Source organism: Babylonia areolata, chromosome 1, assembly GCF_041734735.1.
Source record: "Babylonia areolata isolate BAREFJ2019XMU chromosome 1, ASM4173473v1, whole genome shotgun sequence".
Classification (NCBI taxonomy): Eukaryota; Metazoa; Mollusca; class Gastropoda; order Neogastropoda; family Buccinidae; genus Babylonia; species Babylonia areolata.
The window spans coordinates 4,498,131-4,514,310 of NC_134876.1; the positions used below are offsets into that span (position 1 = coordinate 4,498,131).

At 45.4% G+C, this 16,180-nt stretch overlaps 1 protein-coding gene across 1 annotated transcript; it reads right to left on the minus strand.

Moving 5' to 3' along the window:
* Window positions 1–7,809: 7,809 nt before the first annotated feature.
* On the minus strand, window positions 7,810–15,935 carry LOC143290584 (uncharacterized). The gene is made up of 3 exons (XM_076600166.1): window positions 15,858–15,935; window positions 11,470–12,693; window positions 7,810–8,727 (listed from the first exon to the last, which is right to left on the minus strand). The coding sequence occupies exons 1-3, from the start codon at window positions 15,933–15,935 to the stop codon at window positions 7,810–7,812; spliced, it is 2,220 nt and encodes a 739-aa protein (XP_076456281.1).
* Window positions 15,936–16,180: the final 245 nt, after the last annotated feature.

A 16,180-nucleotide genomic window follows, 5' to 3' on the forward strand; every position in this document is an offset into this window, starting at 1 on the left:
CACACAACAGATCGCACACAACAGATCACACACAGCATACAGAAACAGAGTCAGATCACACACAACAGACATACAGGAACAGAGTCAGATCACACACAACATACATACAGAAACAGAGTCAGATCACACACAACAGACATACAGAAACAGAGTCAGATCACACACAACAGATCACACACAACATACATACAGAAACAGAGTCAGATCACACACAACAGATCACACACAACAGATCACACACAACAGATCACACACAACAGACATGAAGAAACAGAGTCAGATCACACACAACAGATCACACACAACAGATCACACACAACAGACATAGAGAAACAGAGTCAGATCCAGATAAAAGAGAGGGAAGAGGGGCGGCGGAAGGGGTGAGTGGAAGGAAAAGCATCCATTCCCTAAGGATGTCACATGAGGTTGACAGAAGAAGCTACTTACCGGCTTTCGCGTCTATTTTAGGAATCCGATCGATAGACAACACTGCGAACCTACATACCTACCTACCTTCCTCCCTCCCTCTCTCCGTCGCCTCTCTCTCTCTCTCTCTCTCTCTCTCTCTCTCTCTCTCTCTCCGTCTCTCCCCTCTCTCTCGCTCCTTGTCTGTCTCTGTCCTCCCCCCTCTCTCTCTCCTTTCTCTCTCTCCTTTCTCTCTCCTCTCTCTCGCTCCTTTCTCTCTCCTTTCTCTGTCTCTCTCTCCTTTCTCTCTCTCTCTCTCTCCTTTCTCTCTCTCCTCTCTCTCTCTCTCCGTCTCTCCCCTCTCTCTCGTTCCTTGTCTGTCTCTGCCCTCCCCCCCTCTCTCTCTCTCCTTTCTCTTTCTCTCTCCTTTCTCTCTCTCTCCGTCTCTCCCCTCTCTCTCTCTCCGTCTCTCCCCTCTCTCTCGTTCCTTGTCTGTCTCTGCCCTCCCCCCCTCTCTCTCTCTCCTTTCTCTTTCTCTCTCCTTTCTCTCTCTCTCCGTCTCTCCCCCCTCTCTCTCTCCTCTCTCTCTCTCCTTTCTCTCTCCTCTCTCTCGCTCCTTTCTCTCTCCTTTCTCTGTCTCTCTCTCCTTTCTCTCTCTCTCTCTCTCCTTTCTCTCTCTCCTCTCTCTCTCTCTCCGTCTCTCCTCTCTCTCTCTCTCCGTCTCTCCCCTCTCTCTCGCTCCTTGTCTGTCTCTGTCCCCTCCCCTCTCTCTCTCCTTTCTCTCTCTCCTTTCTCTCTCCTCTCTCTCTCTCTCTTCGTCTCTCCCCTCTCTCTCTCGCTCCTTGTCTGTCTCTGTCCCCTCCCCTCTCTCTCTCCTTTCTCTCTCTCCTTTCTCTCTCCTCTCTCTCTCTCTCTCTTCGTCTCTCCCCTCTCTCTCTCGCTCCTTGTCTGTCTCTGTCCCCTCCCCTCTCTCTCTCCTTTCTCTCTCTCCTTTCTCTCTCCTCTCTCTCTCTCTCTCTCCGTCTCTCCCCTCTCTCTCTCGCTCCTTGTCTGTCTCTGTCCTCCCCCCTCTCTCTCTCCTTTCTCTCTCTCTCTCTCTCTCTCTCTCTCTCTCTCTCTCTCATTGAGGTCTACCGTTGTGGAATAAACTGAGAGACAGACAGACAGAGAACGTGAGATTTTGTTCCAGTCCGGTGAATATCCCATTAGATTTACAAGCAACAAGCAACCTAAAAATATCAAACATTACAATATTCATCTGTGCTTGAACGAAGCTCAAGGACAAAAGCAATGCATTGTATTGTATCGTGTCGTGTCGTGTCGTGTCGTGTCCTGTCGTGTCCTGTCGTGTCGTATCGTATGATATGGTATTGTATTGCGTTGTAACGTATCGTATCGTGTCGTGTCGTGTCGTGTTGTATGATGTTTTATTGTATTGTATTGTGTTGTAACGTATCGTATCGTGTCGTGTCGTGTCGTGTCGTGTCGTGTCGTCTTGTATTGTATTGTATTGCTTTTTGTCACAACAGCTTTCTCTTGGGAAAGCTCGTCGCCGCAATGAAGTGCTTACCCATATTATTTTCCTTTTCTTTTTCCTGGGAATTCGTTGAATTTTTCTCCAGAATTTTGCCAGGGCAATCAGTGCCGGCGTTTGTTGCAGTGGGCTGGTTACCTTTACCATGCATGCGCGGCCAAGTGTATGCTGCACAAAGGACATTCGGTTTATCGTCTCATCCGAAAGACTAGCCAGCGAGCACCCAGACCACCACACAAGATCTAGCGGAGGGGCAGGGACTCAAACCCTTGGGCCCTCCCTTCCTTGACATCGGGTGCATAACCGCTGGGCCAACGCTCCTCACACATGAACTGTAGGGTGATTTATGTGGCCTGACTACAGTTCTTTTTTTTATTTTATTCATTACTTCTTTTTTTATATATATATATCCATACTCCTTCCCCCCCACACACACACACCCATCCACAAGATATTCGGGATGACTGTATGGCTAACGACCATGTCTGTAGGGTGGCTAATTACCAAGTCTGTAGAACGGCTAATTATGTCTGCAGGCAATATGGCCAGTCGTTTGAAAGTCCGCTGCAGGCAGACCGCTGTTTTTTGTCTGGGGTCATTTTCGTATGTCAGTGTTAGTGAGCGTCTTTCGGAGAGTGGAGGGTAGATTTTTCTTCATCCTGGGATTTTTTGGGGTTTTTTTGTTTTTTGTTTTTTTTCTTCTTCTTCTTCTTTTTTTTTTTTTTTTTTTGGTGGGTTGGGGGGGGGGGGGGTGAAGTGGGATGGGGTGAGGGGGTAGGGAAAGGGATGTTGTTATTCTGGGTTGCTGCTCTTTTCTTTCGGTAGAGTTTTGTGTCCATATTAATTTCATCTGTAGTTCAAATATCATTTTGCATTTTCATCTTTATTTTGGCTTACTTACGTCTCTGTGGGCTCAGTTGAGGGTTTGTTTGTAAAGCGCTTAGTCTCCGACCGAGGATAGGCGCTGTATAAGTATCCCTATCAATCAATCAATCAATATTCTTATTTCGCATTTTACATCCTGATGGTATGCTTCCAGGGACCTTACTAGCGCGACAGGTGTATGTGTAGGTCGCATCTGCACCTTTTTGCTTTCCCCCTTGAAGCAGATGTTGGTGTAGTGCATAATTATTGTATTGTATTGTATTACTCTTTTTGTTACAGCAGATTTCTCTGTGTGAAATTCGGGGCTGGTCTCCTCAGGGAGAGTACGTCGCTACACTGAGAGCGCCACCCCACTTTTCTTTTTTTTTTTTCTTTTTTTTTTTGTTGTTGTTTGTTTGTTATGCCAGCAACTTGTTTGTTGTTGTTGTTGTTTTCCTATCGAACTGGATTTTTTCTATAGAATTTTGCCAGGGACAATCTTTTTGTTGCCATGGGTTATTTTACTTGCGCAAAGTGCATGCTGCACACGGGACCTCCGTTTATCGTCTCATCCGAATGAATAGCGTGCAGACAACACTCAACGTCTAGTAGAGGGGGAGAAAATACTGGCGACTGTGGGATTCGAACCAGCGCGCTCAGTTTCTCTCGCTTCCTAGGGGAACGTGTTACCATTAGGCCAACACTCCACACTATGGGTCAGTCCGAACGGTTTGACACCTTGAAACTCTTTTGTTGTTTTGTTGTTGTTGTTGTTGTTGTTAGTCCGTTTCGTTGTTTTCTGTGGTCTGTGTTGTGTTGTCTCTGTTCAGCTGCATTATTTAAGGAGTGTTTTCACCGATCTGCGCGCGCGCGTGTGTGTGTGTGTGTGTGTGTGTGTGTGTGTGTGTGTGTGTGTGTGTGTGTCTGTGTGTGTGTGTGTGTGTGTGTGTGTGTGTGTGTGTGTGTCTGTGTGTGTGTGTGTCTGTGTGTGTGTGTGTCTGTGTGTGTGTGTGTGTGTGTGTGTGTCGAATTTTCTATATTTTTAATCAGTATAAAACAGTATAGTAACACACACACACACACACACACACACACACACACACACACACACACACACACACACACACACACACACACAGTAAAGACACGTTAAGATTAATGGCACAACGTATACTCACGCACAATCCAAAAGACACACGCACGTACGTTTTAACCAACAATGACAAAAACGAAAGCAGCAATTTAAAAAAAAAAACCCAAAAAACCAGCAAACATTAGACAAATCTCACAACAAACGCAATGTCCATCACTCAGAACAAATTTATAATCTTTATTAACCTTTTTTTTTTTTAAATCAAAGGCATTCATTTCTTTCCCTGTACACACATGTCAGTTTCAAACAAAATTATCAAACACATTGTATTCATTCTGGCAAGTTGCAGCTATCACAAGAAACTATCATTCAGTGAGAAGAAACAGAACCACATATTCAATTTTCAAAGGTGTCAAAGTGTGTGGGCTGATCCATATACGTACGCTAGATAGCATCTGCTTTAAAAATAAAATCATGAAGAATACTTCAGATCTGATATGTGGATCCAAGACCCCATGGTTTCTTTAATATTGTATAACAGTACATCTGTTATATGTTACAGTCCCTGACAGGCGTTTAAACTTCTGTCTGATCAATATTCACAAGGGGAGGTATCCGTGTGTGTTTGTGTGTGTGTGTGTGTGTTTGTGTGTGTGTGTGTGTGTGTGTGTGTGTGTGTGTGTGTGTGTGTGTGTGTGTGTGTGTGTGTGTGTGTGTGTGTGTGTGTGTGTGTGTGTGTTTGCTTGCATCTTGGCGTGTCCATAGATGACTTCCACGGATGATAGCACAACGTGTCGTCACCCTCGTTTCTCAAAAAGACAACCATGAATTTGATGGCCCAGTGAGCTTGTCTGAGCTATGCAGGTTTCTGTATTCTTATTCTTTATTTTTGAATTAACCTCTTGACGGGCGGAAATTTTTCTCCCTTTCCGGAGTGCAAAAAACAGTGCAAAGTTCCCCAAGACGGAAATGTTCGAACGCGTCATTGTAGGAATTTTCCTATCGCGAAATCATTAAACTCACGTGAAATGGTCATAATTGGAGTGTGTGTTCATTTTCTTTCAGAAAAAAAAAACGTATACAAAAGTATATATATATATTCTTTTATTTTAGAAGATTGCTCGCTAGATTCTTTTTTTAATCATTAACCCCCGCGTAACCAAAACATCCCTTGACAATCAGTTGTCACTGAGCATAAAGTAGGCTTGGCACTGAAAGGGTTCAGGAAAGCAATTCATAGCAATCACAGCACAGTCTGTCAACAACTTCAACAGTGGGTTTTCATCCAATGGCTTCTTTCTGAGCAACGAAAGATGAAAGGACAGCAACACCCAGTTTCTCTTTCAAGGACGGTGTTAAAGCGTGCGGACCGTTCCATACACGCCACACCAAATCTTCTTTGAAATATAAAAATAAATCAGAAAGGAAGCCGATGCCTGATCTCCGCATTAACCTAACAGCAGCCCTCGTCAGGCCTTGACAGCAACAACAAATGCAATATCAACAACACTATGAGATGACATATTTCATCAACAGCTGCTACGGTCTCAGCAGACTGTTTGCTCGGCAATGGCGTCCGAAAAAAAAGAATCCGTCGACAAATTTTCAAAACCAAAAGACAAGATCAAACAACTTTAAATTTCATCCTGATTGAAAAGAAATTGTGTTATAAATAAAAGAATTAATCTTCTGTAGGATCCAGAAAGAGAGAATCCATTTTTGTCTGAAGCTTGAGATGATTTCATTACATGTCGATGGATACTGACTAAAGTAACGCGTTAATTAAATAAAAGCAAACAACAAAAACAAAAGAAAACATTTTCTTTCGTTACATTCATTAAAAGATAAGTTTTAGTTTTCGAATAAAACATAATTCTTGTGTATTAAGCATTCTATTTTTCAATGTGTACATCTTTAAAAGGATGTAACGATATAGACAACAAAACGGCTGTTTTATTTCAACTTTACAACAGCTATTCGATCATCCTTGTAGAGAAAAATAAAAACTGTCTTGAGATTTGTTATGAAAGTATAACCCAACTTTCAAATTCAGAACAAAAAACATCCAGTCACACTTCGTTAAAAAAATCTGTAAATATATATTCTATTCCGTTTGGCTCACTTGCTACAACAAAAACAACAAACAAACCCGCACAAAACGATGCTGATCAGATCACACAGTCATGTTAGCATCTACAACAAACATTGGTTAATGAGCAAATGCGGTAGCAGAGGGCATAAAGACCATTGTACTCTTTGCAGCTGGGTATTCACTACACCGCACCTCTCCAACAGCATAGCACAATAATTATTAACCCACTAATTATTGCATGAGGAGACAGATCACAAACCACTTGGCACAAACAACAAGACTCTTCCACCTAAAGCACACGCATTGTCCTCAAACCGACTTTTTTGGTGTGTGTGATTGAATTAAGTCAGTTAAGCAAAACAGAGTCATCATGAAAAAAAAACACGAAAAAAACCTTTAACCCTTTCACCGCCAGTCAATTTAGAGTTAAAAATTTCCTTGTGCAATAAGCACAAAAAATATGGTGTCTAATAACAGCTGGGGATTCCCCCTGTGATGTGTAGAAAAGATGACCTATCCTACAACCGAACGTAAAGAGCAGTAGGTTCATCGATAACAGACCCATGATCTGGTCACCCGTCAGTGACATGGGTCCTCTACCTAGCTGCTGCATAAATGCGAGTTTGGCGGTGAAAGGGTTAATAAAAATCTCCATCCACTCTGGCAAATGAGCTCGAATAATCCGAGTGTTGCGTTGGTCGGTGGCTTTGCGGTCAGTCGATGAGTTTCTATGCAATGTAACAGCAGATGGATGGACATGATTTCATGGACGTGGATTGGTCCAACATCGATGGCAACCACTGGTTGAGTCTTTTGGTCGGGAACCTGCACCTGGCCGGGCAGACTACCACTGCAGTCAGTCACCACTGGGCGTGTGCTCCTTTTTCAGGCCGAGATCATCGTGGGAGGAAGAAGAAGTCATTCTGTGCTGAAGAAACACCGAACCTTTCTTTCCATCGTGCCAGTAATGTCAGCTGAAGAGTTTGAAAACAAAAGAGCTATGCCATGAATGGCCGTTTTTACTGAGATTTGGGTGAGGTTTTTTTCATATTTTGTTTTGTTGTTGTTTGTTGTGTGTGTGTGTGTGTGTGTGTGTGTGTGTGTGTGTGTGTGCGTGCGCGCGCGCGCGATGTGTCGCTCGTATGTTCTGCTGCTGGGTTTTTGGCAGCAGCTGTGTCAGTATAAGATGTCACGATATAACATGTGATTATAGCATGACAGGCAGGCAGCGGAAAGAAGGAACAACGCTTCCGTTTCTGGTTGGAGGGAACACACACACGGGGCCCAGTGCCCTCAACGTCTGGTGGAGCGGAGTTCGTTGCATCAGAGAGGGCAGGTCCTGCTGGTGTGGAGGGTCAGGTTGAGCGTGCCGAGAACTGAGGACACGGACTGGGTGTCGCACACCAGCCACATCAGGTTGGCCGTCAGGAAGCCGGTCCCAAACAACAGACTGTAGGGCAAGGTGTAGCCCACACCCCGCCACAGCCACAAGGTCACCAGGCAGAGCAGACCCAGCACCGCCTTCAGGAGGACACAGGGCACGGTCCACGTCAACAGCACCAACCCCCGGACCACCCCCACCCCCACCCCCCTGACCACACGACCCACACCCAGGGTCAAGGCCCTGAGCAGACAGAAGACACCCGCCGCCAAGGTCCTGAAGAGGGATAGCAGTCCTGTCACCCAGACCGTCAGCACGTCGAGCACGTTGCGGGCAGCGTCCTTCCCCAGGCAGAGACACGCCCACAGCAAGCACACGCCCAGCACCAGGAGTTCTAGCAGCATACGAAAGGGTTTGAGCAGCGCGCGCACACCCCCTAGTCATAACGACAGCAGCCACTCCGAGATGCGCCGCTCCCTGAGACGGCGGTCTACGCGGGTTTCGATCCCGTGGTCCTTGAGCATGGAGGCCAGCTGGTCCATGTGGTCGCAGGACGCGGACGACCCGGACTCCTCCTCACTATCGTTGGTGCGGGGCTTCTGGGTCCAAACGTCGGCCAGGAACTTGTGGATCTCGCCCACGTCGCAGCGTCGCTCAGGCTTGACATCCAGTGCTTTGCGGAAGAACTTCATGGCGCGCGGGGAGAAGCGGCGCCACTGGGACGGCAGCTTGGTGGTCTTCCTCCGCTGCCACAGCACGAACTCCTTGAAGTACATGTCCCCGATGTCGGCGTTCTCCCAGGGGAAGTTCCCAGTCAGCATGCAGAACAGCAGCACGGCCAGAGCCCACACGTCGGCGGAGGCGCTGACCAGGATGTTCTCGTTGCGCACAGCCTCGCAGACCTCGGGCGGCGTGTAGGGGATGCTGCCGTTGGTCTTCCGCACCATGGTGCCGTGTCGGCGGGTCATGCCGAAGTCCATCAGCTTGACGCGGGAGAAGTCCAGCGTCATGACCAGCACGTTCTCGGGCTTGATGTCCCGGTGCACCAGGTGCTTGCTGTGCATGAACTCCAGGGCCGAAGCCAGCTGCTTGATGACAGCCTTGGCGTCCGCCTCCCGCATACCCAGCTGGGGAGGGATGGCGTCGAACAGGTCGCCGAGCGGCGCGTGCTCCTGGGCGAAGACGTAGGAGGACTTGGTCTCGAAGGCCACGTTGTAGGTGTCGATGATGTTGCCGTGCGGGGACAGGAAGTAGGACAGCTGGAACTCGCGCTGGAAGTCCCTCAGCTTGGTGGAGGTCTTGGGCAGCAGCTTCAGAGCTACCTGGGTCCCCGTGTGGCGACACCTGGCCAGCACCACCTGCAGGGCAACAGGGGGACATACATGCTTCAGTTAGTGTTTTGTTTCTGTTTCTGTTTCAAGGAGGCGTCAAAACGGGTGGACTGATCTATATAGCTACACTGCATCTGCTTGAAAAAAAAAAGGGGGGGGGGAAAGAAAGAAAAGAAAAAAAAAAAGAGGCGGGGTGTGTGTGTGCTTGCCACAACCAGTTCCAATTTCTAACAAACGTTGTGCAATGATCTATATATGCCACACCGCATCTGCTTAAAAGAAAAGGGGAGGGGGGGGGGGGGTAAGAAGGGGACAGAACCACTTTCAATTTTTACCAAACGATGTGGACTGATCTATATATGCTACACCTCATCTGCTTTGAAAACAAAATGGGCGGAGGGGGGGCGGACGCGGGGAGAAGGGGGTGCAGAACCACTTTCATTTTTTTTATAAACGCTTGCAAAACAGCCAAACCAAAACGAACCAAAAAACTTAAAAACTGGGAAATGAAATATACGGAAACAGTACTTCACTTTAAAAACAAAAAAAACAAAAAACAAACCGTGTGTCAAAAGAGGGTAAGCAAACAATGTTAAAAATGAGCGTTTAACACAGAGACCCATGAAAAATAAAACAAATAATAAGAAAGAGATGGTGGGTTATTTCACTGAAAAAGTTCTGATGGGCTCTCTTTAACTATTCTTTTCCTTTTTTTTTCTTCTTTTTTTTTATAATAAGTTTTCCACAAACACTGCTTGTCTGCTTATTGTTTCGTTTCACCAAAATACTTTCAGCATGACTTGTCGCAAAAAAACTACATTTCTATGCCCCTCCCCCCTACACCCCTCACCCCACCCCCCACCCGTCCTCCCCGCCCCCTCCCATCCCGTAGAAAATGACAATTGATTGATCAGATTATTAACCCCTTGACATCTGAACCTTCGTGAAACGAGACCAGCTTAAAAGGCAATGACTATTTTTGTGTGTGTTCTGATCAATGGTGTAACTGATCATGTCGAATCAAAAACAATGCAATCCCCAACCAGAAGAAGTCCAGAAACAGAGTAGCGACTGGCATCCTGACCTGTAAGCTCTTGTCTTATTTCTAGTGAGGGGAGACGGTGCTTCGTTGACGAACAGCAGTGAAGGGGTTAACCACAAAAAAAAGAAGAAAAAACACGACAATTTGATTGCGGCAGTTATCTGACACATTCATTTCCATGACCCAATTCACGTGATCATCCAAAGTTCCTGTCTTCCTCGCAAATCCTTGAGCGCCTTATCTTTTTTTTTTCTTTTTTTTTTTCTTTTTTTTTAAGAATGCGGGATAACATCTGGCATCGGGGCAGTTTCGTCCACAATAACTAAGGTTCCCACGGAATTTTACTTCTTCATCTTTTTTTTCTGCAGCTTCGTTATCGCGAAGGCTGTCTGTGAAAGGCTTGATAAAACCCGCTCGATGAATACGTGGGTGGTTCAGATGTTTGGTAAATCCCGCACACGTCACACACGTCCCCACACGCTGTCCTCTCCTTCCTTCCTTCTTTCTTTCTTTCTTTCTTTCTTGTCTTCATTAACCCCTTTTACCTCACGGCTTTGCAACTGAAATGTAGCTAGGATTGGGGAGCGGGTGGTGGGTGGGGGGACGTTATGTCTTCCTGAAGTAAATTGGAACTGCAATTAGTTCAAATATAATAAAGGGAATTAAATAGATAGTCTAACTATGCACTCCGATTCTTGGCATAACCTAACACACTGATTAGGCGTTGAGAGACTATCCTCGGTAAAAAAGAAGAACATTGACATAGGAATTAAGTTGGGTTTTTTTTTAAAAAACAACAATAGAATGAAAAACAGAATAAAGGGGCAAAAAGAGAAGGAAAAAAAAACATTAAAAGATAAGCATATAAATGATTAATGAATCACAATAAAATAGATAAATATAATAATAACAATAATAATGATTAACTGATTCATAATTTAATTATAATAAATGAAATATTTGATTATTGATTACTTAATTTATAGAAGAGAAAAAACCAAATAAGTATATACATTAAAATATAGAGAAAGGGAAAGACAGGTAGAAAGGCAGACCTTTAACCTTTGTCCAGTGTGTGTGTGTGTGTAGTGTGTGTGTGTGTGTGTGTGTGTGTGGATAGATACATATTCTATGTAGATAGATATAAAGATATATAGGTATGATACAAAGACACGAACCTTGCCGTCAAGGGACTGAAGAAAACAAGAAAACTATAGAAAACTATGTGTGGGGGTGGGGGCCGGGGAGGGGTAGATAGAATATATATAGATACACAGATGTGATATGATATGATATGATATGATATATGATAGTCAGTCGTGTCCGACTATGACCATCAAAACAGCAGAGGAGGCAACTGCTGTTCCGACTATTTGGGCTAGAATTTGATTATAGTGGAGAGTGTCTTGCCCAAGTACATCCCCACTCTCTCGGCCAAGAGGGTTTTAGGACAGTCGGCGTTGGGATGGTTCCCAAAGGCCAACTAGCCCACAAGGCTGCAGCACTAAGAGCCAGTGCAATTTTGCCTCCTAGTTTGAGAGTCATAGTCCTTCACAAAAGACTAAGCTGTAAATGGTTTCCCATTGACTGGAGAAACCATTGATAATACAGCTCTCACTTTGCTGTTGGCCCAAACGTAAACTTATGTCAATCTGTGATATAAGCCGAGTGTTGGGCCTAGATATGATATAATATGATATGATATGATACGATACAAAGACACGCACCTTGCCATACGTGCCCCTGCCCAGCTCCCTCTCCACGTCATAATGCTCCTTGAGGGACAGCGTCTGGAGGTTGTCCGAGGTGCTGCTCCTCGGGGACTTGTTCTCCTTCAGGCTGCCCACGCTGCCGCCTCCTCCGCTGTTGGTGTTGCACACCTCCATGACGCGCGAGGCAGGTGTAGAGGACAGGTCCGGCGGTGATCCCTGGCACTCGGCCTCGTTTTGCTGATGCTCCTGCTGCTTCTGCTCCTGCTGCTGTTGTTGTTGTTGCTGATCCTGATGCTGATTATGATCCTGATGCTGATTATGCACTGGCGCAGCGGCGGAGGTGGTGGTGGTGGTGCTTGTGGTGGTGGTGGTGGTGGTAGTGTTGGTTGTGGTGGTAGTGGTGGTAGTGGGAGTCCTCTTCGATTTCTTCTTCTTCTTTCTCGCGTCCTCCTCTTTGGCTGAGAGTCCTAGTGCTTCTCCTATGATCGTTTGATTCTCCTTCTCCTCCTTCTCCTCCTCCTCCTCCTTTTCCTTCTCCTTCTCGGGGAGCTGATGTCCTTTCTCGCGTTCCTGGGCTTGTCTTTCTTCTTCTGCGCTTTCTTTTTCTTCAATTTCTTTCACTCCTTCTTCCCTTTCGCCTTCTCCTCCTTCTCCTCCTCCTTCTTCTTCTTCAACGGCTCCTATCCTGAGGACGGTGTCAAACTCGCTGGCTGAATATTCTGTTCCTGCTTCTACTTCTCCTTCTACGGGTGGGACAGATGGGTGTGTCTGGGGGGTTGGGTGGTACTCTTGACCAGTGGGCTCTGCTTCCTCACAACGCGGACCTTCACTGCTGCCTGAGCGGGTCTCCTGAGGAAGGTGGCTGTCGTCTCCTCGGGGTTCCTGAAGGCCTGCACTTGTTCCTCTTCTTCTACTCTGGCTTCTTCTGTCGGCGTCGTCGTCGTCGTCGTGGCGAAACCCAGGAAGGGGGAAAGAGGAGGAGGAGGAGGTGGTGGAGGGTGGCGGCTGGCGGAGAAAAGGTTGGGGGACGGGTTGGAACCGCGAGGAGGGTGATGAAGAAATGGGAGGAGGAGGAGGAGGAGAGGGAGCGCGGTGATGGTGAAGGGAGTGGTGGGGGTGGGGGTGGTGGTGGTGGTTGCCTTGTGGGGATGAGGTGGCCACAGTGACGTCAGCATAGCCGAAGGTGGCGCCCACTGCGGGCGCGGTTTGAGCGAAGCGAGGCTGGCTGAAGCTGAAGGTCTGAAACAAAAAAAAAAAAAAAAAAAGCTGTAAATGTTGGCGTTGGTGTTGTTGTTGTTCTTGTTTTATATTGCTTATTTGTGTGTGTGTGTGTGTGTGTGTGTGTGTGTGTGTGTGTGCGTGTGTGCGTGCGTGCGTGTGTGTGTGTGTGTGTGCGTGTATCTATATATGTGTGTGTAATAAAAACAAAAGGGCAAGAGTGTAATAAACTAGATAAGGGCAAGGTATTTAATCCACGAAAATGACAGGTGATGAAGGTAAAAAAAATTTTTTTAAATGACAGGCGTTTAATAAACGAATGGAAAGGCTCTATTTGTTTTGGGTAGGCAGTCAAGACCTGCATGGGTTATCAGCGGGTCAGGCATCTGCTGCTTTGTGTGTGTGTGTGTGTGTGTGTGTGTGTGTGTGTGTGTGTGTGTGCTTTCTTTGTAACAGATGTGTTGTAGCGTATATGGATCGGTCTGCACGCTCTAACCTCCTTGAAACTGAAACTATTGTTCTATTTCCGTTCAGCAGTGCGATTTTAATTCATTGTATGTGTATGTGTATATGTATGTATGGCCAGGCATCGAGTTAAAGTTGGATTGCAGTGTGTGTGTGTGTGTGTGTGTGTGTGTGTGTGTGTGTGTGTGTGTGAGTATATATAGGCATAATCATGTATGCATTCCACATGCATTTACAGTGACAACATGGCAATGAGGTGGTCTTTTCACAGAAGACAGACCCGTTTGTTGCACACGGAAGAGATACCGAAATCTCTAAGGTCGTACAACAGTTGGTTGTTGTTTTCTTTTTCTCTCTCTCTCTCTTTACTTGTTATGTGTTTTGTTGATATGATTATAGTCTTAACGGGTTTTTGTTTGTTTGTTTGTTTTTGGGGGGTGGGGGTAGTGGGGGGTGGGCGTGGGGGGGTGGTCTTTGTTGTTGTTGTTGTTGTTTTGGGGGGAGGGGTTTGTTGTTGTTTTTTGCTGTTTTATCATCTGCACCCTTCAAGTGGCATTACTCGCACGCCACTCATTCCGACTTCCCAGTCATACACAGCATCACCCGTGTTCAGCTGCCTATTTGTTTCTTTTTGTGACTCAAGGCTTAAAAAATAAAATAAAATTATAAAAATTAATTGGAAAAAAAAACAGCAAGACAGAAATCCTCTCTTCTCTGGTCTTGTCTTGACTTGATTTTTTTTTTTTTTATCCAAGAGAGGTCATAAACATGAACTATCCTGAACTGTAAACGTAATTATAACAGTTTTGCGCAAAAGGCGATTTCCTTCCAAGTTGACACAAGGTATATATTTTATTACAGTTTTGATATTTCTATTTCAGCGTGCGAGTTAAAGATCCGTATCTAAACCAGTCATGTTATACAATTATATATAGCTCCGTGTGTTCTCTTATGGCATACTGTACAGCACGTAGTTTAACTCACTCAGTACGGCCAGTCCTCTCTTCTCCTCTACACAGACCCCTCGGATGTCCAGTGGGTGTCTGAATGACCCAACCTTTAGCATCCGTCGTCAGAATTGTGGTAGTCTTTGTCAACATTCACGTCTTCAGTATAAGGGCCTTCCGCATGCAATATTTTGATGATGGTAATTGAGGTGAAACGCTGTTAACGTCGTCTCTTTCGCCGTTCGTATGGAGAGAGTTAACCAAATGGATAGCATTGCATTGATATCTATAAGCTTCAGCGTACCATTCTCTTATTAGTGATAATATTACTGTCACCAAACTGTCAGAAAGATTTTTTCCTCATTAGATCTGGTAAACCGGAGTAATAATACACGCAAAAAAAAACCAACGGTTTTCTTTTACGATATTGTGTGCCGATAAAAAAAAACATAAAAAAAAAACAATAACAATAATATCATAGCAATAAATATAGTTGCAAACCATTCCCCCGTAAGGTCAGAAACAATAACATCAACTATCACAGACGGTCAATGTGATATTGACACCGAAAACGCCACACCACTTACTTCATTCAAACACGCCATCTCGGAACAAGGAATGTCCCAACCAGACTCTGTTCGAGGATTCCTAGAACTCAAAGATCAACATCTCCCAGGGAAACTGCACAAACTCAAATTCTTCCCATCCTCAGTGAAGAAAACCCACTGACTACGAGCAGATCCTTTCTGGCTTTTCTCTTTTCTTCAATGAAACAACAAATCATTCAGCGACTCTTGTGACTGGAAGAACACACTTTAACACAACAAACACACACACGAAGCTGTTCACGACGGCACCGAAACCCTCGTAAAATCCTCCACGGATCGAGTCTGGAAGTGAACTGTATCTCCTACAGATAAGATGGGATGTATTGACAGTGAGAGGCAGGGGAGAGGAGGTGAGGCAGAGGGAAGACGGCTTGATCAATGGTAGGTATCTTGGCGGACCGCGCCTGCATGCCGTGTGTGGGAATCCATGGCGAGGTGTGTTCCCATTACTCCTCGCTTCTGATGATAACGTGCACAGCGCGCGTCTTGTCTTGTCTTGTCTTGTCTTCACTGCCTTGTGTGCTGTCTTGGTCCTGTGTGTCACGTTGCGTTCAGCTTGACAACTATTGTTCACAACGTCAGCTTGCAAAATAAATAAACACGTACCATCTAATACGTGTGATTATTACAGGTATACATACTGTACCGATATCGAATTCAGAGAAAGATGCCACACGCGCGTTTGACCAAACATATTATTTCATGCATGGAATGCGGATGGATTTTTAGGGTCGTCCGGCTGTCTCGATTTAATCAAAATGACATGTTTCGCTCCGTAGTGCTTTATGTCTAACTTTTGCCGACTAAAGCCTGTCTTCTGCTAAATGAAAAATACAACTGAGCTCTGTCAAACTATATAAAAATGCCAGGAATTGTATTATTTGGCAATTTTAGCTTGTTTTTAATTCAGAACACTCCGTTTTATATGTTTTTAGCTGTTTGCCACGCAAGCAACCACACTCCGTTTTCGGGGATCGGTATGTTGTTTTCTACAACCTACCGAACGCTGACATGGTTTACGGAACCTTAAACGTGCGTGTTTGTTTGTTTTTTTCTTTTGCGTGCATATACATGCGAAGGGAGTTCAGACACTAACTAACATGTCAGCATTTTCTCTCGACCTTGCAAATCACGAAAAATCAATGTCTACCCTTACTTAACCCACTAGACACCGCGACAGGGGTTTGAACCCACTATCCTCAGATTGAAAGTCCAACTCTTTACGCACTCGGATGGCGCACATGTCGAATGCAGTTTTCATAAGCGTATTGTTCAAAGCGCTTAACTCACTCAGTACGGCCAGTCCTCTCTTCTCCTCTACACAGACCCATCGGGTGTCCAGTGGGTGTCTGAATGACCCAACCTTTAGCTTCCGTCGTCAGAATTGTGGTATTCTTTGTCAACATTCACCTCTTCAGTATAAGAGCCTTCCGCTTGCAATTTGATGTCATTCATGTATCAAAGAAACATCACTGTGTTTCCATCCTC